This window comes from Podarcis tiliguerta (genome assembly GCF_965153285.1).
Source record: "Podarcis tiliguerta genome assembly, chromosome: Z".
In the NCBI taxonomy this organism is placed as follows: Eukaryota; Metazoa; Chordata; class Lepidosauria; order Squamata; family Lacertidae; genus Podarcis; species Podarcis tiliguerta.
Window position 1 is genome coordinate 12,344,890 of NC_139553.1, and position 26,018 is coordinate 12,370,907.

At 44.7% G+C, this 26,018-nt stretch overlaps 1 protein-coding gene and 1 long non-coding RNA gene across 8 annotated transcripts in view; both read right to left on the minus strand.

The window, feature by feature from the left end:
• Window positions 1-714: 714 nt before the first annotated feature.
• LOC310669698 overlaps window positions 715-26,018 on the minus strand; it is a 173,191-nt gene continuing 147,887 nt past the window's right edge. Inside the window, exons 2-6 of the long non-coding RNA XR_014507274.1 lie at window positions 9,377-15,011; window positions 8,191-8,323; window positions 4,315-7,994; window positions 1,883-2,609; window positions 715-1,677 (exon numbers count right to left, since the gene is read on the minus strand). This is a non-coding gene — a long non-coding RNA (uncharacterized lncRNA). The remainder of the gene's footprint in view (window positions 1,678-1,882; window positions 2,610-4,314; window positions 7,995-8,190; window positions 8,324-9,376; window positions 15,012-26,018) is intronic.
• SCAI (suppressor of cancer cell invasion) overlaps window positions 21,054-26,018 on the minus strand; it is a 75,635-nt gene continuing 70,670 nt past the window's right edge. For 5 of the 7 annotated variants that reach the window (XM_083423708.1, XM_083423709.1, XM_083423706.1 and 2 more), the window contains 3 exons: window positions 23,405-23,578; window positions 23,064-23,164; window positions 21,054-22,386 (listed from right to left, as the gene is read on the minus strand). In XM_083423708.1, coding sequence (XP_083279834.1) covers window positions 22,237-22,386; window positions 23,064-23,164; window positions 23,405-23,578 — 425 coding nt within the window. In that variant the 3' untranslated portion in view covers window positions 21,054-22,236. Of the gene's footprint in view, window positions 22,387-23,063; window positions 23,165-23,404; window positions 23,579-25,317; window positions 25,495-26,018 lie in introns of all 7 variants that reach the window. The other 2 variants (XR_014507209.1, XR_014507210.1) reach the window with 1 other exon arrangement.

Consider the following 26,018-nt stretch of genomic DNA (forward strand, 5'->3'; position numbering starts at 1 on the left):
ATTTGCAGGGAAACAAAAATGCTTGTTTATAAAGCTGTTGTACTACCAACCTTACTGTATGCTTGTGAAACATGGACCACTTATAAATGCCATCTCCAACTCCTTGAAAGATTCCATCAATGGTGTCTCTGAAAAATGTTACATCTCACTTGGGAAGACAGGCAAATTAATGCCAGTGTACTGGAAGAAGCAAATGATTCTTCAACATCAACTTTGTTGGAATGGTCATGTTGTGTGGATGCCTGATTATTGTCTTCCAACTCTCTATTCTGAATTTAAAAATAGAAAGCATAATACTGGTGCTCAACAAAAGAGGTTTAAAGACTCTCTCAAGGCAAATCTAAAAAAAGTCGTATAAACACCAACAACTGGGAAACACTTGCCTGCGAGCGCTCCAATTGGGGAACAGCCTTTACCAAAGGTGTCATAGACTTTGAAGATGTTCAAACTCAGGACGAAAGGTAGAAACTTGCTAAGAGGAAGGAACATTTGGCGAATCCTCACCATAATAAACTCCTGCCCGGAAACCTATGTCCCCACTGTGGAAGGACATGTGAATCCAGAATTGGCCTCCATAGTCACTTACGGACCATATTCATGGAAGAATCTTACTTGGCTATGAGTGATCGCCAAAGAAGGTGGGGACCCCAGGACTAGGTCAGAAACAATGTGCTGGGGAGGAGTCTCAAGGAAGAGTTCTCAACCAAGCATCTCTTTTTCTTTTATTTTTAAAAAAATATTATTTATTGATTTTTTACAAAAAAACTTAACAAATGTTAACATAAACTGTAAGTTACTTTATGCATTTTCTTCCCGTCCTCCCCTTCCATGGTTTCCATATTTACCCTTTTTCAATAAATAAAAAAATTGATGAAAGAATTCCAATTATAAAGAAATAAAGTGATACCAAGGAAAAAGGTGGGAGTGAGGGGAGGAAAGAACAATGATGCATATATAAAAAAAAGAAAACAATATTTAAAAATGCAGTATAATATACTCTCATACATTCTTACATAAATTGTTAAAGTGTTATTACCCTTGAATGCGGCATATTTCACCTATACTATTCAATATATCCATTTTAACCTCTCTTTTTTAAGCCTGATGGTATCCTCTCTAAGATCAATGAGTTCCTTATATGTGCCCCAGTTCTTGTTCACATTTAATTTATTGACTGGCCCTGCTTCAGTGGGGGATCATGAGGACTTTCTTTCTAGGACATTTTTCAGTCTTGCCGAAACACAACAACAACAATTTATTATTTGTACCCCGCCCAGCTGGCTGGGTTTCCCCAGCCACTCTGGGCGGCTTCCAATAAAAGATTAAAAATACATTAAAATGCCAGACATTAAAAACTTCCCTAAACTATATAAGTTCTTCTGTAGAACACGGTTGAGGAAGCTGTTGCTCATACTTCAAGTTCTTCTTGCGTTTTCACCTCGCTGTAGTAAATACTCAGTAAAAAGTGTCTAATCCCCAAAGTCACCATAAGGGTGTGGATCGAGGTTGCAGACGGCGTCTCTGCTGAGCCTCCTTCCCGGGCAGATGACATTCTTGTGTGGGTCTTCTTGTTTCCGGAGGCCTCCTCCCAGGCTCCAGTCAATAGGCCGCCATTTTCCAGCGTGGATTCATCGTTTCATGCAGGAAAGACAGAAAGGAGGTTCTCTTAGAAGGGTACTTGATACGGAAGGGGGGGGCATGTCTTCTTCACCTCCTTCTTCGCTACAATATATCCATTTATTTCCAATTGTCAAGGACAAAAGGGACTAAAATCTATAAAATTCATAGAAAATCAACGTGCCAATTTGCTCAATTTCTCTAGAACTCCATGACACCTTCCCTGTCCTCCATAATCCCTCAAGCAAGCTGTTAAGACCAGTACTAAATATCAGTAACGTTAGACCCTCTTGTTGCTCCAGAAATTATCACCGCTGATGGTGAATAAATAATTAAAAGGGGACTTTTTATAATGGAGAAAGCGAACCAAACTGCTGCTGGGGGGGGGGGGTTGCCTGCTCCCCCCATTCAAGAAGATTGAGAGAGTCCTGCAAGGACCAGGACCCTGGGCAGCCATGGAGCATTGGCGACACCTGCTGCCCCAGTTAGGCATACATAACTAACCTCTACTGGATTAGTGGGAATATGAAATGGGGTAACCCTGTGCAAAGCTGCAAACAAAGAAAGTGACCTTACCAGATGCTTAGCTGTTGGGTGGAATACAAAGTGGAGGCCAAGGCTTTTGGGATGTACCCACCACTTGACTTGTGGGGCTAGATGGCAAACAGCCCTCCTTGTGGCCTTGAGAAGAGGGTTAGAAGTCAAGGAGAACTCAGAAATGAGCTCTTCAACAGATTTCACGTTCTAGTGGCAGCCCTGGGGTGAAAGTGATCGGCCCCTTCCTGTTTCTGCAATTCTCTCAGAAGGATGTCCCACTGACTTCAGTGGGAGTCACTCTAGTTTGCTCCTTATCCTCTCCTCTTCCTTTTTCCTTTGGTTTCACCTCTGTTTGACAGCCAATAAGCCATTAATTTGGATTGCAAATGCTTGCAAGAAGCTCAGTGAGCCATGCCTGAGAGCCAGAGCTGGACCAACAATCCAAAATGGTTTGGCTGCAAGATGGAAATAGAAAATGGGATGATGGAGGAGGAATGCAGTACTGTAACGAATTAGTTGTCCTTCAAAAGCTAGACAATCTCTGAAGCTCCTGAGAACAATCTCTCCCTCCTATTGAGTAAGTCAACCTTGTTGGCCCTCACCTTGGCCACCTCATCCTCATCTTTGAAGTGAATTACAATGACCAGTTCTTGAATGGCTCCTGAAGTTGTTCTGGAAGCAATTGGTCTCTAGCCCTGCCCTGAAGCAGCCCCTGATGTTTCAATGCTTTTAATGGTTTCACAGAATTCATATACTGCCTGATGCTAAAAACCAACCCAACTCTCAGAGCAGTAAACAATGTCTTGAGACATTGTCACGCAGAACCCCATGAACAGAGGGACTGTTCATCTTTCAAACAAATTATTTCATGGTTTAAAGATCCTATTCAGAATAAAGAATGCCTAGGACCGTTCCTCAACAGTGTATTATGTAATGTGCAATCCAGAAAGCAGTTGTTCCATAATACTCACATGGGCAGCCAGACTGCAGTAGCTTACAGCCAGCATCTTCAGGGTACTACACGAAAGAAATACTCTTTTCAAAGATCTGAAAGGCCCAACAGCTTTTCTTTTAGCAAAGACTTGTGCTTGGCTGTGATTCGAATCTAAATTCTTCTTGCGCCCTCCCTCTAAGCCAGTGGCGTAGCGTGGGGGGTGCAGGGGGGGCCAGCCGCACCAGGCGCAACATCTGGGGGCGCGCGCGCTCGCACTCACAGCTCTCTGCCCCTACTTGGCTCACTCAGGGTTAGGGGGCGCAAATTACTTGCCTTGCCCTGGGTGCTGACAACCCACGCTACGCCACTGCTCTAAGCATCACTTGCCATCTCAGAGTCCAAAAGCAGGGATATCCCTCTGAGTCTGAGCTTCCGGATTTGTAGGTGATCATGTTGCAGCCAGGTGAGCAGGTGGTCCAGTGCTTCCTTACAGGGATAGACCAGCATATTGTAGATAAGCAGCTCAAGAGACCCAAAAAGAAAGAAACTCTTTGGTGATAAGATGGGATACTTTCCTTGTCCCCACAAAGCACTTTTCTGATGGAGGTTTAGGCGGGTTCTCATTTTATCCACCATGTGTAGTCTTATTTACAGATGGAGAGTTGGATCCAACTATGTTCTGTGCTGAGCAAACCCACTGAAATGAATGGACCTAAATTCATCATGTATGTCAAATCCAACTGGTCTACTCTGAAGAGAACTAAAACTGGAGACAATCTGGAGCCTTGACATGAACCACAGAATATTTAAGGTAAATGATTACTCAGAGTACAAAGTAGGGGTGAGGTTCAAATTCTGAAGGATGCCTGTTGGCGAACCCTCTATTGGGGTTGCCGTCTAAATTGGGGAGGGCAGATGCTATGTATTCAGTGGTCTGTGTTTGCCTGAGCTTGAGTCTGGACTAAGGATTCTGAGCTCCTGTGTTCTGATTCGATACATGATGTCCGATCACAGAACATTTCAGGATTTGGGCCTCTGCCATTGGCCCTTGAACTCTGAGTCGTGATTCACAGTTTGGAAGTTTAAACAGCCAATCATGTTGGGAGTGGGAATAGCCCAGGCTTTCAGAAATGTATATAACTAGTTGCTTTGCCCCTGTTTTGCTGTTATGAAGTTCAATAAAGGTTCTTGCTGTTATCACTGTGTCTTGCCTTGTGGGAACTCACCTACACTTCATTGGTGACGAAGGTGGGATGTAAGGCTAGGTATGCATCCCTGGCTAGCTTCCACAAGCTGAAAACACTGCTGGAAAACTGTCGCCTCAGCTGAGATGAAATCACTGACTGCAGCCACATGGCAGATCACACAGAGTGGATGTCATGGCCACCCAGGGCCACATCGAGGTATTTGACACCACAGTTCCAGGGAAACTGTGCCACCCGGCTTGAGTTCTTCCTTGCAACCAATAACATGACTGACTCCAAATTGAAGCGGGCTATGCTGTTCAGTGTGGGGGGGGGCTGCTACGTTCGAGATTGCCTAGGCTCCAGTGGCCAAACTGAGCGATACAACGCTCGATGCAATAATGCTGAAGCTGAGGACCCTCTTTGCTCCCCAGTCATCAGAGATTGCCTGCCAGCATGCCTTCTACAAATAAGACCAGGCCTCAGGTGAATCCATTGCTGCCTTTGTTGTGGCTTTGTGGCAGACTACCTGCCACTGCAACTTCAGCGACTGCCATTCGCCCTGAAACCCAAGTTTGATGCAGAGCTAGATCACCTCATCAAACAAGGGGACTTGACCCAGTCCTGCATGTTCAAGAGGAGACCCCAATTGTCACTCCCCTTAAGGCAAACGGGGATGTGAGAATCTGCGCTGACTACAAGTGCACCCTCATCAAGGCCCTGCAGCAGCATGTGTATCCAGTTGTGAGTCATCTCCTTGCATTGCTGGATGGTGGAAAAGTCTTTGCAAGACTTGGCCCAGGCATACCAACAACTTCTGGTCGTTGAGGCTACCTCTGAGGCACAGACAATCGTGACCCACCGCGGGACTTTCCACATCAAGAGACTACAGTTTGGTGTCAGTGTGGCCCCAGACCTCTTCCAAAACCTCATGGAAGAGTCCTGAAAGACCTCCTGGGCGTCATTCCTTATTTTGATGCCGTCCTCATCACAGGGGAGTCCGAGGTAGAACTTGCAGCCCGTCCTGCGCTGTTTCCAAGACACCAGCCTTAAGGTGAAGAAAGAAAAATGCCAGGGGTGCCCAAGTTTGAGTTCCTTGTGTTCTTGATTGATGCTGACGGCATCCACCCCACACTGGCAAAGGTCAAGGCCATCCAAAGTGCTGCACCACCACGCTCGAAACAAGAGCTGCAGTCCTTCCTGGGCTTGCTGAACTACTACCACTCCTTTCTTCCCCATAAGGCAGCAATAGCAGAGCCCCTGCACCAGCTATTGGACAAGAAAGCCCTTTGGAACTGGGGCCATGCTCAGGATTCTGCTTTCAATGCTGTCAGACACCTGCTCTCCTCTGACAACGTTCTTACCCATTTTGATGAGACAAAGCCCATTGTGCTTGCCTCAGATGCTTCCCCCGTATGGAATCGGCATGGTCCTCAGCCACCAGTTACTGGATAGGCGGGAGGCCCCCTTTGCACTCTACTCCAGGACCTTGTCATCTATGGAACGCAATTATGCCCAGTCTGACAAGGAGGCTCTGGCTATTGTGGCAGGAGTGAAGAAGTTCCATGACTACATCTACAGCTGCCACTTCACGATCGTGACTGACCACAAACCTCTGCTGGGCCTTTTTGCTCCTGATCGGCAGACGCCCCAGATCCAGTCTCCGAGGATGCTAAGGTGGTCCATCTTTCTCAATGCATATGACTACGTGCTGCACCACCATCCTGGTAGGAAACTGGGCCACACAGATGCCCTAAGCCGCCTGTCATTGGCAGACATTGACACCGACCCATCCCGAGCCTATGGTGTGATGCTACTGGAGGCTCTGTCCCAGCCACCGCTCCATGTCACAGATGTCGCCACGCACTTGGCAAAGGATTGCACCATCTCCTGCATCTTCAACTGGGTGTGGAGGGGGTGGCCAGCGAGTCGCCTTGATGCAGAGTTCTCCCCAATCATCCCCGGCAACATGAACTGTCAGTCTAAAAGGGATGTCTGCTGTGGAGAAACTGGGTCATGATCCCTGCTAAGCTGCGGACCAGAGTGCTGGAGGCTTTCCATGTGAGTTATCCAGGCACTGTCTGCATGAAAGCTTTGGCCAGGAGCTACGTCTGGTGGCCAGGCATTGATGCAGCAGTAGAAGAGTGGGTCCAGCACTGCCAGACCTGCCAGAGTCCCAACTGGCCATGCCCAAGGCCCCGATTCAACAGTGGGAGATGACACGCACACCGTGGTCGAGACTCTACATTGATTTCACTGGCCCATTCCAAGGTCAGACGTTCCTTATCATTGTGGACTCTTTCTCAAAGTGGCTCAAGGTGATGCCAGTCTCAACAATGACCTCTGGGGTCGTCATCCGGGCCCTGTGGTGGGTGTTCACCACACACGACCTGCCAGACACTATCGTGTCTGACAATGGCCAAAACACCAACAACCAAACTAGAAAACCACATTTACAAGGCTCCTCCAGAAGTTGCTATTTCCAGAAATTATGAATTATGCAGATCTGCCTTGACATGCAAACAGAATCAAATTCCTTCCGCATCCTTGCTCCCTAGTAGCCACCTGAAGGATAGTCTCCCTTGGAAAATCAAGCTGGACAAGAAACACCATAGGCTGAAGGAAAAAGGACTCAATTTGTCCCTTTGCGATGTGCTACTGAGTTGAGGAATTCCTGGGCAGGCAGGAAGTTGGCAGCTATCAGCAGCTGTGGAAAGTGATGGCGCACAGGTACCTTGCATTCATCCATCCTGCGGATGGTGTGCAACAGGCTGGTCAGGTGTTGCTGGGAGAGAGAGAAGTGCAAGTCACTTTCCCTGCTTTTCTGCAGAATACAGAAACCCCTTGATATTACTCTGGGGAGAAGAAGCCAGAAAGCAGGGGATTCGCCCTTACCACAGCGGTGGCAGACTCTGCCAAGGGGCTCTGATGCAGCTGCTCAGCCTTGAGATGGAGTAGTTGTTGTTGGTCAGCCAAAACCTCCTGCCATATTCTCTTGCAGGCACAGCAACAGTCAGATCTCTTGGCTCAGGGATGGCGCATTGTTGCACGGAGGGGACCATTTGGTTCTCTGGGCAGTGGTGCGGGTCCAGAAAGATGCTTTGCCTCTAAACCTGACCCCTCCACAGGTGGTCCGGCTCCATCAGGAACTCTACTGCTTGCTGCCATGCCACAGAGAGAGGAAATGGCTTGGTCTTCCCTGGTCTCCTGCACTCCAGAAGGATCCCTCAGTGATCTGGATCAGTCCCTCTGTGCTGCTGCATCTCTGCAGATGGCAAAAAGAGAGGGGGAACCTGCACCAATCTCACCCATTGCTGCCTCGTCTAGAGGACAGAGACCTGTTCCTGCCTTCTCGGCTTCTGCTCTGTTGCTCTTGCTGCTAAAGGACCTAATCCTGGCTATGGTACCACAGCGGGAGCCCTCCAAATCCTCTGTCTGTTGCCATGAGGCAGCAAATCAGCTGGGAATCCAGAGGGAGGAAGAGATTTGGAGACTGGCTGCTGACACTGTGGGGAGCGGGTTCTCCAGCTGCCTGGCCTCCCCCCTCAGGGAGATTCCCAACATCTCTCTTAGGCAAGCCTGAGTGCCTCATACGTGAAAGAAAATTGGAGGAGGTGTTCAACCACTTTCTCCAGGTGATGATAAGCTAAGATGGCCACTTCTCTGCCCTCCATTGTAGACCTTGGAGTGATCTTATGGAAGGCCTCCAGCAGCACCTCCACCTGTCAGAGATGAAGGAGAGGGTCACTTAGATGGTACCATGAAGTGGGGCTGTCTCAGGACCCTTGGGCTGAGGTTCTTGTTCTGACATTGTGAGGCCCCTCCCAACAAACATGTGTCATGGCCACCCAATGGCATGGGGTGGACTCCCCTACTTCAAGGTGGAGATTCTTCTCTCCCACCCTGGCAGCATCCTACCTCCACTGCTTTGCCGCTGAACTCTTTGCAGCAAATAGGAGATGTCCAAGGGCTCGAAGGTGCTCTCAACAGCAAGGTCACTGGCCAGGAAGCACTTGGCCTCCAAGAGCTGCTCTGCAGGAAGGAAGGTGACCTGAAACAAGAGATGATGGTCAGAGAGGTCCACAAGGAGAACACATTCATTCATTCATTCATTCATAGCATTTGTACTCCTCTTTTCAGCCAAAAAGGCTCCCAGAGAGGCTTATACAAAATCAAAAACAAGACATTCCCTAGTCACAGGCTTACATTCGAATAAACAAACCAACAAACACAAACAGAAGCTTCCTTTGACCTTTGATAGCTCTTTGCCAAACTTGGTGATACCATTATTCTACGTCCTAAAGCTAAGTCCCCTGGAAATGCCAACTTTCACTCACCTCCAGGAGTCTCTGAGATGCCATATTCTAATCTAAATAAGCAAGGGTCACTACAGCAAACCTCTGCCAACCTCTCGACGCTGAGGATGCCAGAACCTCAGTTCAAACAGTCACAGCCTCCGTTGCTTGGTGACATGGAACGCACGGCCACCATGCCAAGATTCCAGGAGAGTCCATGCGGCCGAGTGGTTAGAGTGCTGGGCTTGGACCTGGGAGAGCAGGGCTCAATTTCCCGCTCGGGGCAGGAGGAAGCTATAGATGGCCCCCTGAGTTCCTTGGAGTTCAAGAAGGAGCATAGGAAGTTGCAGTGTTTGTGGCAAACATGAAAGCAGCACAAAAAGGAGACTGATACGGTGCCATGGATCAAACGTGGGACTTTCTGCATGTGAAGCAGGTGTTCTGCCATCACGCTTTGCTCTTTCTTCGGATACATGGAGTTTTGCATTTTGGTTGGAAGCAACCCAGAGTGTCATCTAGTCCAACCCTCCTGCAATGCAAGGGGGTATTCAATACTGTATGTGTTTCTTAAATATGTATATTTTAACTGCTGATTTTATTAATGTTTATTAATGTTTACTATATAATTATAGTAGAACTAACTAAATAAAAGAGATACGTAAACAGTATTACAGTTTGCCAAGCTCATTAGCTTTTTTAAAATTTGTAATCCACAGTTAATACTTTAAAAAAGTGCTGATCTATACAAAGAAAGAAAACCACCTCCCTCCCCACCCAAGTCTAACATATGATGTAACAGGGGTAACTACCTCTTTCTCTCATGAGTTAGCATCCCTTCCAAATCATTCCCCAAGTTTCAAGCTCTTCCGCCTGTCAAGAAGGGCTGGGGCAGAGGTCCCGCCAACTAAGGGCTCAGGGGCAGTTACACAGACAGAAGGCCCCAGCCAGGGTCCAATCCATACTTAACCTTTTTGGACCCAGTCTCTCTGCAAAGCTGCTAAATATTCTTCCAAATATTGGTGTTGGAATCCGTCTGCTTCGGGAGACAAAATTGAATCTTGATGTTTTACTGCCAGTTCAAAGGCCCGCTAGGCAGCGCTGTCATTGTGCTGGGAGCCTGTCTCCACGTGCAGGGGGGAAACGTCCCCTGTAGCATCATTACGGTGCCTCATGTCACAATCGGCCCCTCCTTTGTTATCCCCCACCCCGCGTGAGTAAGTGGGAGCTGCAGCCTTGATGTCGATTTGCCCCAGGCTGAAAGGCGCTGACTTCCAAGCAGGCAGGCAGGCAGGCGGGCAGGCAAGCAGAGCACAAGGCGCCCTGCTGAAGCCCGCAGAGAAAGCTCGCAAGCAACCCAGGAGCAGGAGACGCCCCTGCAGATCATCGCTTCCCCGCAAAGCCGCTTGCCACCCGCGGCTGGATCCCGCGGCTAGATCCGGCCGCCGGGAAGCAGCAGGTGAAGAAGGGGGCGTGGACGCAGCTGCCCCCCCACCACTCGGTTCCTTCCTCCCCTCCTGCTGCCGGGCAAGGGCGCCCCGCCGGATTGCAATGGCACTTCTGCCCCGCTGCTCCCCCCCTGCTCCCCCCCCCATCATCTCCCTCCTCTGCTCTAGTGCAGCAGTCTCTGCCTCGGCCGCCCTCCTTCCTCGTCGCCCGCCCCCCAGCCAAGGCAGTCCCTCCAAGACCCCACCGCCCCCTGCCTCCCAACAGAAGGATGGTACACATGAACGGCATGGAGCTGAGCGCGCCGGACTCCGTCCGCAACGGGGCGCTGCTCATCGGCGGCCAAGAACGCAGCTTCGAGCCCGGCCCCTTGTTGAAAGGTCCGCCCCCCTCCCCCGAGGAAGCTGCAGCATTGAAGCCCTTCCGCCGCGCTAGGCAAGGGCAAGGGCAGCGGTGTTTGCCCGCGCACTTTGGAAAGCGGCGGCAACTCTCAGTCTCCTTGCCAGCTAAGCGAAAGCGGGACATTCCCGGATCTGTGAATTCGCGATGTCCCGGGACATTGGGGCATTTGAGGGGGTCAGCTGTTGTCTACCCTAGGGTGGCAGGAACATTGGGCCCTCCAAGTGTTGCTCAGCTCCAAAGCCCATCAGCCCCAGCCGAGAATGAAATGTCACTCTGGTCCCAAGATGGCCATGCAAGAAAATGCATTTCTGCTGGTAGTGGGTGGGGAGGTGTTGATTCCCCACCCCCCAAAAGCCTTTTGGATTGCTTCCCTCATATAGTTTCATGTTTAGCCCACTTCTCGGTAGAAATTTCCAGGTTATTTTAATTTCTAGAACCAAATTTAAGATATCTGCTGTCATTGACCAATGTGTGACATCACAGGAAGAAAAAACAGCACAATGTATTGCTAATGCAGGTGGGTTCTTTGTGGTCTCTAATCCAAGGCTTTAAAAAAACCCACCAAGCCTGGCATTTCCTAACTATTTTTCACAAGAATAAACTGCCTTGATTTTCAATAGTCATAATTACTATATATTGGTAGTATGCGCCCCCCCCCCAACCAGTTTCTGGGGAACAGGAGGAGAGTGTTTTAGTTCATATGTCCTGTTTATGGATGTTCCATAGGCATCTTGTTAGCCACTGTGAGAACAGAATGCTAGACTATATGTAGGCTTTGAGTTTGATCCAGCAGGGCTCTTATACTTTCTTTAAAGCCAGAATGTAATGAGATTTATTATTCATCAATGTGGTTGAGAATAATAATGATAAACAGTAATGATTGAGTTTCATTCATTAAAATGTGTAGCCCACCTATTCCTGAAGGCTGAAACGCACACTTTTAAGCAAATATGTTTATTGTATATTGGTAGTACATATAATTTGAGTGGGTCTCAGATACAAAATTCATGTACAATAATTCACAACCGATGAGTGTACTCACATTTCAAGCAAACATTAACCAACGTGAAAGCCTTAAATACACTGACAGCAAAACCCCAGAAATGTCATATCCTTGTTACTTAAACACAACATAAAAAGCATTTTTTTACAGTATTTTGTTCCCTTGATGCTATGTTAGGTCTGTAGAGAGTCACAGTGTTAGATTGCAAATTTTATTTAGTGGAATTGTCTTCCCAAAAGCAGTAAACAGAAGGGAGTGGCAGACGCGCCAAATTTACAAAAGGTTGCCACATGCCCAGCTGTTACTATCTTGCGGAGATAGCTTTCATTGAATCCTTAGGAAAACACATCTGTACAAACCACAGCGCAGGTTATAAATATCAGGCAACAGAGAAATGTCAGATGGGACAAGAAAGGAAAACATCCATGGTTGGGCGTATGGCTTGGTAATTCAGATGCATTAGACACACAAGCTTTGTACGAGAAAAGGGAAAGAGAGAGAAAGAGAATGAAAAAGAAAAAGATTGGGTTTCCACACTGATGGGGTGTGTAATGGTGTGTTAACTCTTGGCAAAGGGGGAGGGAAGCCATTTAGAACCTTGTAAACAAGAATGACCCCTGATCTTCTCAGCATCAGAAAACAAAAGCATCACATCACACTGGTCAGATCAGGAATGTTGTAAAAATCTCAAGTCATAACATAGATAGACTGGCACCAAAGACGTGGTTATGTAATAAATGTAACAGTGGCTTTGTGAACCGTTACAGGGGTTCCCCTACAGCATCATCACATGCACTATGAACTAGCAGCACTGAGAACAGGTTAGGTACATGTAAAACGCTTGTGCTTCAATCCCTTTGAGAAAGAGATTCTAAGAGATACAGCTGTATATTCCCTACAACTGGCATCACAGTTCAATAAACATTTCAACCACAGACAAGCATTTGCCACAGATTAAAAATTTATCTTGTTTTTACCACTAAGAAGTCATGTTATTAGTTTCCAAATGAAGTGTTGTTGTTTTTAAAAAAGAAAAAAGTAGGCATGTTATTTTCTAATACAAGCTTATTTATTTGGTGTGTTTTTTAATTGCAAGTTTGTTAGCAATGTGGGGAATGTGCCATTCTAGGTAAAATGTTACACCACATCGCTTGACTTCAATTTAATGTTTGCTAGAATTTCAGCAGGGATCCAATCTCACTAAGACTAGCACTGGAGTTTGAAACTTGATTTCTGTGTATTCATAGCCCTTCCCAATTTAAAAGCTGTTGGTGTTGTCCAATATTTTATTTTATTTTTTAAAAAAGCTTGCTGATGCATATTAGTTAAATCCTTTCCTTCAATTGTGCGGCAGGGTTCAGTGCTATTCTTAATCTATTGTACATAGGCTTCCTGCTGCATTATCCAAAACATGCCTGCATGAGCAAAAGATGAGCAGAATCACCATAGCAGAGAACATACTACCATTTTTCTATAGTCAAACCGAGCATCTGCAGATCTAGAAGCTTACAAGGCACACATAAGCAAACGAAAGATGCATCAACATGCAAAAATGACACAGAAATCGGAGGCTTAAAGATCCACAATAGAATCAGTAATCAGGCCTTAGTGGTATTTAAAATTCAAAAGCCACCAGTTAAAAAAAATAAAGATAGAATCTGACATCTAATTTCAATGCATTGTTCAAGGAATCGTTGCTTGTAGCATCATTACAAGATGTCCAACTGTTGCTTGTTCATCACTGTCAGCTCAGCCAGAAAAAACTGAAATAGTAAGCAGTTCCTAGCTTAAAACCAGCCTGCTGATTACAGATGCATTTACCTAAAAGGCACACTTCCTCCTAAGTAATCTTTCAGTTTTTCCAGAGAAATGCAAAAATGTGCTCTATTCTTAGAGGAAGCAGTAGAATGTTTATTGTTTTTAATTATCTCCTTATCCCCTTACTCATCCTCATTTTGCTGCGCCACAGGACAAGAAGGTGAAGGAAGAAGAGTTGGTTGTTGTGCTTTAGGCTATGGCATAGTCGGGGGGGGGGACCCTAACTTCTTGTGGCCCTCCAGATCTTCTTGGACTCAAACTCCCATCAGCCACAGGCAGCATAGCCAATGGTCAGGAGTGATGGAAGACGGGAGTCCGGCAATATGTGAAGGATCACAGCTTAGCTGATCCTGGCCTAGATATGAACAATTCTAAGGAAGCAACAGAAGGTTAGTCCATGTTCTGCTTCTGCTGCCCAGCTTAAGAATGGCTTAACAACAATGATAAAAGGGCTAAAGAAGCCTGCACCGAATGCTGGGAGCTTCTCACTTGGCAGCAGATGCATATTTTCTACTTAGTGTACATCTCACATTTACTTCTTGCATATGCTCTACTGTTTCACTGGAATTTGCTTCCAAGGAAGCATAGACTGAAACTTTAGACATGGCTAAATACAAAATAGATTCTAAATGAGAAACCACACAGATTCCAGGACAAACTCCCCCACCCCCTGAAACTTCAGAGTGAAGTGCTGGCTAGGTTACCCTTGGAAGAAAACGAAGACGACCCACTTTAGATGCGAGAACTATTCTAACAAATAAGATTAAATGGGTACCTTAGTGCATTACATTTACATATCATTGGGTGCTAGCACAGCAGAGCAGAAAGAGTGAATGAAAGTCAGCCTTATTCTCAAAGCATTTGTTCAGGATTCTCTTTAACACACTAAGTGTAGAGATTTGTATTCCAGAGGATCACAAGGCAAGGCTGAATATTAACTTTGTCTGATAAGATGATCAGCAAGTGTTAGATTTAAAATTGATTAGAGTTAAATGATCTGTACCTTGAAGTTTCCTGAACCACTAGCATATTCAGCAACACCAACAGCAATAACCACTTAAGTTGATAGCATGCTGTGGTCACAAGTCGGTCCAGTTTGGGTGTCCAGAGCACTTAGCATCATCCTTCATTGTGGAGATTTTGCTACCAGCAATAGCTTTGCAAACGGTCAAGGAACAGCCAGTGGGCCTCAGCATCCCACCTACACCTCCCCCACCGCCAGTAATGCAGTAGCCTTTTGGCTAGATGGACACTGGCAATAATAATAAAGTAACAATACTTTCATTAATACAAATGTAATAAACTGGGATTAGAGAGGAAAGGGGACAGAGAGAGAGAGAAGATGCTAAAGCAGGAAGTGAATGTAAAATCTTCAGGAAGATATGTTAATTCAGAAATCTTCAGACAGCAAACGTCACTGTGGATCCAGACATAGCCCATCCCAGGCTCCTCCTGTCCGAACAAAGTGTGAGGAGACAAACCTCAAGCCCTGCCCAGAATCCAGAGGGATTCAACCATGAAGGCAGCCATTTCTGGGAAGACATGTAGGAAGTGGGGGAGGGGAGAGTGTGTATTTTGGACTAGCGGGGTTACCAGGAAGTCTGTGGAGAGAAAGGGCCACTTTGCCTTAAGTCCTGAGGAGTGGGGATGTACTGGCAAGTACTGGCCCTGCATATCCATCATTTACTCGCCTGATTTTTCCCTCTGTTACTGTGTGAGGAGCCCAACAGGCCCTACAGAAGTTTTTCTCCAGACCAAAACGACTTATACAGTGGTACCTCGGGTTACAGACTCTGCTAACCCAGAAACAGTACCTCGGGTTAAGAACTTTGCTTCAGGATGAGAACAGAATTGTGTGGCGGCAGTGGGAGGCCCCTTTAGCTACAGTGGTGCTTTAGGTTAAGAACAGACCTCCGGAACGAATTAAGTTCTTAACCAGAGGTACCAGAGATGGTTTGGGCAGCTCATTAAAAGGTAAAGGGACCCCTGACTGTTAGCTCAAGTTGTGGACGACTCGGGTTGAGGCCCTCATCTTGCTTTATTAGCCGAGGGAGCCGGCGTACAGCTTCTGGGTCATGTGGCCAGCATGACTAAGCCACTTCTGGCGAACCAGAGCAGCGCACGGAAACACCGTTTACCTTCCCGCCGGAGCAGTACCTATTTATCTACTTGCACTTTGACGTGCTTTTGAACTGCTAGGTTGGCAGGAGCAGGGACCGAGCAACGGAAGCTCACCCCATTGCGGGGATTCGAACCACCAACCTTCTGATTGGCAAGTCCTAGGCTCTGGTTTAGACCACAGCACCACCCTCTATAGGGGCCCTTTAAGGGATTTCATTTCTGTCACAATTGGCAGAAGCAACAAAACAAACAAAAATGGTGGGTCCACCCCTCCCCCATTTCCTAGAATTCCCTCTGCAACTGAGTTCTTAAAGAGACAGTAACTCTTTTACCAGTACCAATAAATTCCTCCAAAAGAAAAGGAACCTGACAGAAGCAGCGCAGGACTGGAGGGCGAGATGGTCCTTCACTCTGGAAGAGGAGGCAAAAGACTTGAAAGACTTGAAATGCCTTGGGGCCATCCTATTAACTGAATGCCCTCCACTCCTCTCTGGAGGATGGCACTGCAGGAGATGCAGCACAGAAAGGCTGCCTGTGCCTGGTAATCGAATTACAATACAAGGGTTCACCCAGCTGCAGAAATTTATGTGGCAAGACCTCTGAGTATTATATGATGAAAAGACCTAAGAGGAAAAAGCAGACTTTGAAACAGTATGCACAAGAGAGTATGCTTTGGAAGTGCCTATATTTTTTTTTAAAAAAAGTGAAGTTCATTAAATGAAAAAGGAATCAAACCCTAACACAGCAGGAAGTCTTGTCCAATCCCTAATTCCCCCCCCCCCTTCCACTAAGCATAAGACAACAACCTGGATTCAAAGCAAGTTCACAGGGGGACATGAACATCAATTTCTATTTTTGGAGATCCACCTAAATTCAAGACTACTCTCAGCTTTCCCTTTTGCCTTTCTAGTCTCCAAGACGTGTCCAAGCAGCCATTTCAGATCAAAATATCATTTCTCTCCACACTCACAAAAGAGCAGTTTTTCTATTTGGAAACCATTACTAAAATACACTGCAAAAAGCAAGTTATGGCTTTAAGGGTCTCAACCAGAGCTAATTTATTATTGCCATGCCAGCACATAGCAGTGCTGTAATATATTCAGAGCAATACAGTTAAGTGCTTGAAGCCCCAACAAACTCTAAAACCTACTGCTCACTTTCCACCAGAACCGCTAAAGCAAGAAGGCGGGAGAGCTTTCCTTTTTCCTGGGTTCAAATCTGTGAAGTATTACAATATCAATCTATGTTGAAGGAAAAGCTCACTTGACCAAAGGCTACTACTGCACTGGAGGCAAAAAATCTATGTAACAGGTGCTAGTCAGGTTTGCATATTTGAAAGTAGGGTTGCATGGGCGTAGCAGGAATTTTTTTGGAGGGCAGACCTTTTGTTGGGGGGCAGCTATGTATTTTTATTGTTATTGATTGGGGGGCAGCTGCCCCTCACTGCCCCCCTTGGCTACGCCTATGCAGGGTGGGATCTGCATATGCAGAGCAATGTCATCAAGGACATCAAGGAGAGGCAGAGAGATATCAAGAAGTGCCAAGACTTAGGCTGCAGGATAAGGAAGACTTATTACTAGACTCTTCATTCTTACATCTCTGCTTTGGCCAACAGTACTGTTTCGCCTCTCCGGTATCAGGGCTTGTTTAGTATTACACGAACTACCTACATTTTTTGCTCTGTGGTGTATTTCGTGTATGTACAAACACACCATGGGGGGGAAATATTGGTGGTTTATGTAATACTGATTCTATACTTCATATCCATAAAGAGCTGTACCATGTGCTGAGAACATACTCCTCCTAGACAAGGTGTTGCTGGAAACTTCAACCCAACAATGCTGGCTCAAAAACAGCTAGTGTATTGGCCCATATTGAAAATCAGCAGATAGTCTCCAGAGTCTTTTAAATCCTTGAAACTATTGACTGTGATCATTTGGCCCTTCAGATGATCACTGGCCAGGTTGGCTGGGGCTGATGGAAGTTGGAGCCCAACAACAACAACAGGATTCCCACACCTTCCCCATCTCTGACAAAGCATTTTCACTGCCTTAATTTGTCTTTCTGGATTTTAAAGTTGACTGCACCAAAATAATAAACAGTTGACTCACAACTTACGCACACAGAGTTTTAAGCACTTGGCCAAAAAACCCCAAAAATAAATTATAAAGGGGGCAGCAGTTTGGGGGAAAATACCATATTTTTTGCTCTATAAGACTCACTTTTCCCCTCCTAAAAAGCAAGGGGAAATGTGTGTGCGTCTTATGGAGTGAATGCAGGTTGCACAGCTATCCCAGAAGCCAGAACAGCAAGAGGGATCGCTGCTTTCACTGCGCAGTGATCCCTCTTGCCGTTCTGGCTTCTGGGATTCAGAATATTTTTTTTCTTGTTTTCCTCCTCCAAAAACTAGGTGCGTCTTGTGGTCTTGTGCGTCTTATAGAGCGAAAAATACGGGTATGTTGGCAATCCCACCTGCCATTGCACTCACCTTGAGAGAGTGGTCAGAGGGGCAGGGAGAGTTTTCAGAGACCTTGGGAGAGTACAGGTGGCCTTGGGATGGCATTTGGAGGTACAGGAGGAATGGGTTGTGTGTGTGGGTTGTTGTTGTTTTTTTACTATACATGATTTTGGCTTTGTGTGCTATACCCGCAACATAATCTCTACATAAATTGAGAGTCGATTGTACAAGCAAAACTGAGACAAAATGTTCCTGTTTACAACCTGTGCCTTATGTAGGCATTAGAGAAGCCAACTTTTCTTTACCCAATTTCAGCAAGAAACATAAACTACAATGCCAGACTTACTTATCCACTTAAATCTAAGTTGTTGATTGTTTTTTTTTTAAAAGAAGCCATTCAAATAGAATGTAGTACTTTTGTAGAATATATGAAAGGGGGGGGGGATCTGGATACAAAGACCAATTCATCTGGTAAGGTCTTTCAGTATCTCTCCATCATATTTTTCTAAATTTAAAGCTAGTAGCATAATTTCAAAGATGGATAATGTCTTCATCCAGCAGAGTTGTTCCCTTTGCTTGATGTGGAGATCAGCCCAAATAGTACCACATGATCACTTGAGCATTTCCTTGAGCAATATGTGGTATGGAAAAGGAGAACGGTTGCCTGCCTTCGATTTCAGGAAACATTCCTTGCCACATCCTTGTGGCCACAATGATAGGAATATCCTGTATTTGTGTAGTTGGTACAGTGAAGGGTGTCCCTCACTATTCATTTGATTGTCCTATACGTAACAGGGCCAGAAAATACTTTCCTCAACTCTTAATTTGGTTTGATTCTATATCAAGCCTGCAGATCTTTGCAGGCAAACCATCAGGCTTGTTACAGAAAAGAAGCTGCAGCAGAAAATATCAAGATAAGATTACATCAATGTGGTAGACTGGATATTCTTAAAACAAAATTGTAATATCTGTCCTTATTTGCTTTTAAAAATATAGTCCTTTAATTATTTGAACTTTGCATATCTGTTATGCTGGACTATGTATGGCTGGGATCCAGTTTTAACCTAAATCTACAGTTAAAGCAAAACTTGAACAGAATACAAAATGCAAACTCTAAAACAGAAATCTCGTTTCCAAGCTTGTGGACACAAGCTATTTCAGCTAAAATGAGGCAACATGGAGTAAGGTAAGTCAGAGCCAACTGTGGAAACTGACGTATGATCACCACAGGTGACCAGAGAAACCTTTGGACCTTGAAAAGGAAGAATCTCCTTGATGGAAACCTTGGCTTCCAAAATGAACACAAGTGTTCCATATTCTTAGTAAATTTTCCCTAAGAACCATTTGCCATTTAAAGACTACTCAGAGGTACATCGGCGGTAGAGGGAGACGTATTGGCACCAGAATGTTTCAGGGACGTCAGTGTGTGTCCATCATCACAAACCTTTGGTTTGCAAACATTACAAGGTCACAGTTCAGTAAGAATTAGATGGAATACTTGTCCCGAGTTTAAGGCCTACACAAGTCCCTAATCTGTTTTTGGACAGTGAAGTCCTCCAATAAGAAATTCACATTGCTGAAACTAGGCTTCTGAATTATGGACCCATGAAACCACCGTCTTGAGCAACGGCACTCTTAATTATGCTCTCTTGCAATAGAACAAATTCTGCTCAGCACCTATGCTTAGATTAAAAAAAAAAAAAAATCCGTATTCACATGGTTCTCAAGCTAACACACACACACACACACACACTTTACAAGAAGCACCCTCCACAAGCTAGCAGACTGTGCATATAATACATATAACAAACACCTTTTACCTACACTGTTGTTATTTCACTTTTTAAAAAATCAGGAAAATGGGAGCACCCCAGGGGAAAAATGCAGCAGTGCCAGTTACCAAACCTAACTTGATGGAAACAACTTGGCAATTAAACTGTTCTTTCCAATTGCCTGTCAAAAGTGAAGGCATTTTAGAAGCAAGCTCGCTGGGGAGCAGGGAAGAGAACAACATCTCTGCAAAAACTCTGTATCTTCTTGCCCATGCCCCATTGCACTTTTTTTGCCCGACCTAAGGCACCTCTCGCTACACCTCCCAAGCATTGCCTTCTCAGAGTCTGGAATGCATCTCAGTTCTGCTGTTGTGCCCAGCTTGTTGGCTATTGCATCATACTTTGGGCAGCAGTGTACATGGCAGCCTGCTGGAACAGATACGAAGGAAGCAATATTTTATGCAGATAAAACAGATTCAGGAAGAAAAAGAAGAAAAAGAAACACTTACTCCATTGTTCTCTCCTTGGCCTCCATGAAACCCAAGCTGCAACAACAAAACTCTTGTTTTTCCTATTTGACATCTCAAAGATACCCCACAACTGCAGAATTACAGAAAACACTCAATAAGCTTAAAAAAATAAAGCCTGAAATGTGTGCTGTGTTTGGTGGGTTAATCCTGAATGTACTGGCCAACAACTCCCCACAACACGCCCCCATTTGCAAGATGACCACCAAAGTAGTCTTTATCAGCAGCCCTTCCAGGACCATCTGGAAGACACTTAACACACAAACCTATGCTGTGTAATTTTGCCAGGACTTCCTATCCATTTTCAAATAAAGAACGGAATGTGTTCTTTACATTCTAAGTCTTTCAAAGCCTGTTGCTGTACTCAAAGATGAACATATTCCTTGGTGGGCAAAAACCCCCCACTGAGGTCTTTTCAAAGATGGTTGTATAGGAGTGGGGGTAGACCTCTTGAGCCACAACGTGCCTTAAAAAGCTGGGTGCTGAGGACAATTTGAGAGCAGCACCCTTCCCCAGCAACCCTTTCCTTCTGCTGCAGCATTCCTATTCAATTATAATTATATACTAGTATCTTCCTATGTTGAAAACAGACAGGCTGCCTTCAGGCAGTTTAGCTTCCCTTGCATTGCTCCCCTCCCCTTGCCACCCCAGCAAAAACCCTCTGGCAGCAGCCTTCAGCAGCCTGTAGATTGGCCCTCTAGATTGCTGCTGGACTGCAACTCCCATCATCCTTGGCCAAAGGCCATATGCTTGCCAAGGCTGATGGGAGTTGTATCCAGCAACACCTGGTGGGCTAAAGGTCCCCTGCACCTGCTGTAGACAGAATAAATACTTAAGGGCTCAAATGAAAAGTCAGTATGTTCCCCCACACCTTCTCAACTAAACACAGCTATGGCAGGGAAGATTCATGTTTTACACAGGCAGTGAGGGGAGGGACGTGCCTTTCCCACGACTATAAACAAGGTTTTATTTTGAGCAGCTCAGCCACAGAGGCAAGGCAGTGATCTTTTCCCCACTACACAGCATCAACTTGTGTTGTCAAATCACAAAAGACTGGGTAGGAGTGGGGGGTAAGAAAAGTGGCTCTCTTGGATCTGGGGAACACCACAAACAGGTTAAGGGTTTATTCACAGTCCAAGTGTGGCAGTGGTAGTTTGAAGCAGTTCCTTGCCATGTGTTCATGTGCAGAGAGAGAGGCTGGCATTTTCCATCCCTAGATACAAGTCTCTGGGCAGAAGCTGAGGAATGATACTTCATTGTGTGGCGGAGGAAGGCAGATTGTCTCCTTCTGAGGTTTCAGAACCCAAAAACTGACTGGTTCTGACCTTCCTCCCAGGGCAGGAAGATCGTCATGGCTCTGCAAGAGGCACGGAGGGTGGTCCAATAAAGAGATGGGGGCCAGTCTCTTGTTGTGATTCCTATGTCAGGAGGCGATTCCTTCACAGGCTGAGATGGGGTAAAAGTCCTGCATTCTTAATCAACATGCAACATAGCTTTAACATCTGGATAAGGGGATTTATGGGAGTAGGGGACACTACATTTTCTGCGATCCCTTCAAAAGTGATGCTCCTTCTTGAGTTGGCCATACATATCTTGTTTTGAAAGACTTTTTATTATTGCTATTGCTGCTTTGCAATGAGTGATCCCATGTTTCACATTTCAATTCCAGAATCTTTGGGGACAGAAGAGGTCTTCTTCTTGGTTTGTTTGTGTTTTGTTTTTGCTTCCAAATTTTTAAAAATCGTACAAAAATAAAGAATTTCCACATACAAGGGCGAAAAGTGACCAATAGCATTTTTTCCCTAAATACTTAGGCTCATTTATGATGTGTCGCTGGTTCTCAACCACCACAAACCAAAATTTTAAACCCAAGGGATTCCTTTAAGTCTTTAATTTTTTTAAAAAGATGCAGGAGGGATTAGTTTATAAAATTGACCCCATACAGAATGGAACAGCCGTGCCCACAGCCATTTCATTTGTTTAAAAAAATAATCATTAAGTTTAAAAATAAAAATCAAGTAAATTCCTTTTGTGGATCTTCACATTAGAAAACTGCACCATTTCAAAAATCTGTGGCTGGGAAACACCCCATTGCAGTAAGAAAGCCAGAATGTGTATTTCCATTTTAATAATCATCAAGCGTGGTTTCCAGGAACACATTTCGAACATCCAGCATGGAAGCCAACTCCAAAATATGCTTTTGGAGGTGTGGATTCTCCACAGTTTCGTCCCTTGGCAACTGGGGGTAGGATTCTGGATAATTTCTAGTTTCCTGCTATAGGGAGCGGGGAAGAGGAGGAGAGAAAAAATATAATTTCAATTTTCCAGTACAGTAATCATTGCAATTTCATGAAAAATATCTAAGTGGCCCTCTTTTCAGCTTATACTGAAGGCCTCCTTCTTCCAAGAAGCCTTTTAAGTAGAGATTCTTTTCCAGTTTGTATCTGGAATTGTTTTAAAGGTGTTTTTATTGTTTTATTGTTTGCTACCCCTGAGCTCCTTTGGAAGAGAGGGACAAACAAGATATATTTATGCTGATGATCTGTGATTTTAAATTTTACCTTATTTTTTTTAAACACACACACACATGTATGAAGAAAGCTGTGTAAAAATTTAATATAATAATCAGCATAACTAGCATAGATGTTTTATTAATTGTCTGTGCTTGGTGGTATAGAAAGGTTTATGGCAAATTTTGAAAGGTTAAAATAGAAGGTGCCTGCTGAGCCTCCTTAGGGAGAGCATTCCTACAGGACTGGGCCTAATGTTTCTAAAAACTTGACGGCTGCTTTGACTTCACTGGGTCTACTCAAAGTAGAGCTTGGTTGGATACAATCCACAGTCAGCATCTATCAAAGAGCTGTTTCGACAACAAGAAGGGAAGAGTTCAATGCTGCTTTGAGATTTTCAAGCAGTATGATTTTTTAAATAAAATAAATAATAGATAAATACCCGGAAGATTTTGTGCATCCTCATGGTAGCTGAGCAAAAGATGAATCTTGTTAGAAGTAAGCGAAGGAATTCATCTCCAAAAAACTGGAGAAAGGCCTGATCTGCAGAAAGTAAGAAGGCAGCTCTTAAAGAAAAGCTGAATTCAGAAAGTTATTTTTTAAATTTCTGGAGTGGAAAGGAGACTCTGAGTTGCATGTAATGCTAGTCAGACTCATTAACATCAATCTGTCTACTCTGAATAGGACTAAGATGTGTAAAAATAGTAAAAATAACAAACTCATCATCTTTGTTCATTTTCAGCTGCATGGCTCCCTTGGTCTAAGCATACCTACAGTACATACCTATGGAACGGGAATGAGTCAGCAATTGTGCAATATCCCGGTTGATTTTGCGAAGGTAATCATGACACTTGTCCCACAATCCTTTGCGCATGCTTGATAATCCAGAGACAAATAGGAATGCCATTAAAGGATTGTTCAGGAAGAAGGTGAAGAGGCTGCCTCGCTGAGACTGATCTGGAAGGAAATGAACACAAAATGCACTTAGCATACGAAACAGGAGAGGTGGTTGCCCACTGTTAACAGCCATACAACCCTCTACCATGACACATAAATAGGGAGGCACTATTATAAATGCACCAAAGATGCCCTCCTATCCAAGTCTCACAAACTTTGCTTAGCACTGAGCAGCAGCAAATTTATGTCAAGGGTCTAACAGGTTCCCTATAAACCCAAGGTTGTATCAAAAGAAGTTGTACTCAGAGCAGACCCACTGAAATGAACATGCCTAAATTAACGATGCTCATAAATTTCAATTTACCTAATCTGAGTAGGATTGGCTACAACTCTCAGATTTATTTCATTTTGCATACAAACTCACATTTTCCTTTCATTATTTTTTAGACATACAGTCTGCTTCATCCTTACAGATGGCATTGGGAACTAAAGGTGGGGGTTTTTTTGTTTTGTTTTTTTAAAGCACCAACAGAACAATTGCTCACTTGACTGAAATCTCCACATGTTCATGATCTAACCTTAAGCTCCAAAAGGCCGGTCCAAACAAGTTAGATTTTACACTGCCGAAAGGTGTTTAGGCTTCGACTGTTGACAAATGGAAGGGGGGTGGGGGACCAAAAGCCATTCTATGATGCGAACTATCATTCTGTAAAGTACCAGCAGAAATCTGTCTATCCAAAGATATGGAACCTTAGGCCCGGGAGCCAAATATACCTGGCTTAGGGAAATCTCCCTAGGTCACAACCCTCAGTGACCCTGATTCGCATCTCAATATGCCTTGCTGGAATATGCCCTTGATTTCTGAGACCACCTTTTGCTTGTATGGATGGAGGAAAAAGAAGGGGCATGTGTGAGCATGTGAGGAAAATGTTCTGCTGTACAAAGGTAAAGTTTACATTTGTTGCCCTGCCCACTACTGGCATATGGACCCTAGGAGATTTCTCAGAAGGGAATGTGGTCCTTGGGCTACAAAAAGGTTCCCCATTTCTATTATATCCTACTGATCACTGCAGACACCCTGGCTGTGGCGATCAAGGAGTGTTTCCTAATTATGATGTACCCACTGATAGCTATATTATTTGACTATATGTTACTCAATGCAAAACATTTCTCCAAAGCGTCATCCGATACAAAGAGGCACTATTACCCCAATGGGGAGAGGAAGCACAATACCTTGAAAAAAACTATCCCCAACCCAATCCCCAAAACACACATATGAAGAATTATTTGCCAGCAATCACCATCCCAATTATTCACCAGAATGAAAGCTGATCCTTCAAACTTGACTAGCTCTTAGCTCTGTTTCAAATTTGTACAACTAAGTAAAATGAGAAAAAGGAGAGATTTAAGGTTCTGATCAGCAGGAACATTACACTAAACAAGATGTACGATCTTCCTCCCCTCTCCCGCTGGAGACATTCACCAGTTGGTAGGTGTTTTCTGCTTAAAAAAGGGTAAGTTCTATTATTTTCATCATTCCTTTGACTGAGGCTATGTACATATTATACATTTGAAGCACACCCTTCTCTGGGAAAAAAGAAAGAAAAAGAACCCAGGAGCTACAATTTCAAGTACCCACAACAAACTACAGTTCCCAGGTTTCTTTGGGGGGGAGATTTAATGTTGTTGTTTTTTTAAAAAAATGTATGATGTGTACCCAGCCTCATTTAGTGTTCTTTTCACAGGAACAATATTTATTTATTTTTACTCAAAACCTCTTGGCACATAATAGAACTTACCTCAGTAAGGCCAAAGGGTGAAGTCTCCAGCTCCTTTCATGCATTCACTGCTGACCACCACCTTCCTGTGTCACAAATTATGTCACCAGACTGGACTTCATGCTGGGAACCAGTAGCAGTAAAGGGGCTGCTCTCTCAGAGAGCGACACACCAGAGAACCACTTACAGTTATGGGGACTGGAAAAATGGGTTGGAAAGTTAATAGAGAGCTTTTGAATCGATCAAATATTTCGCTCCCTAATTAGATTACAAGGCACTCCAAAAAGACTTCCGTTAATGTTAGTCCAGGCAAGGAAGAAACCCTAAGAGAGAGTGCCCACCACAGTTACCGCTGCAAAGGAAGAGGAGATAATACCGCCCCCCTGCCCCACATTTTATCTGCACGAAGCAAAAGGACAGCGGACGTTAAGGAGAAAAGGAGCTGTTGTATGCTCTGTTTGCACTATATATTTAATATACCACTATAAACAATCATGGCTTCCCCCAAAGCATCTTGGGAACTGCAGTTTCTTAGGGTGTTTAAAGTCGTTAGATTAATTCCCCTCACAGAGATACACTTCTCAGTGTGGTTTAACAATCAATTATTCTTCCCAGGGAACTCACTTTATTTATTTTGCAAAAAGTGACTAATAAATATAATAAATAAAAACAATAACTCTAGGAATTGTAGATTTGTGACATGAATAGGAATCTCCTAGCAC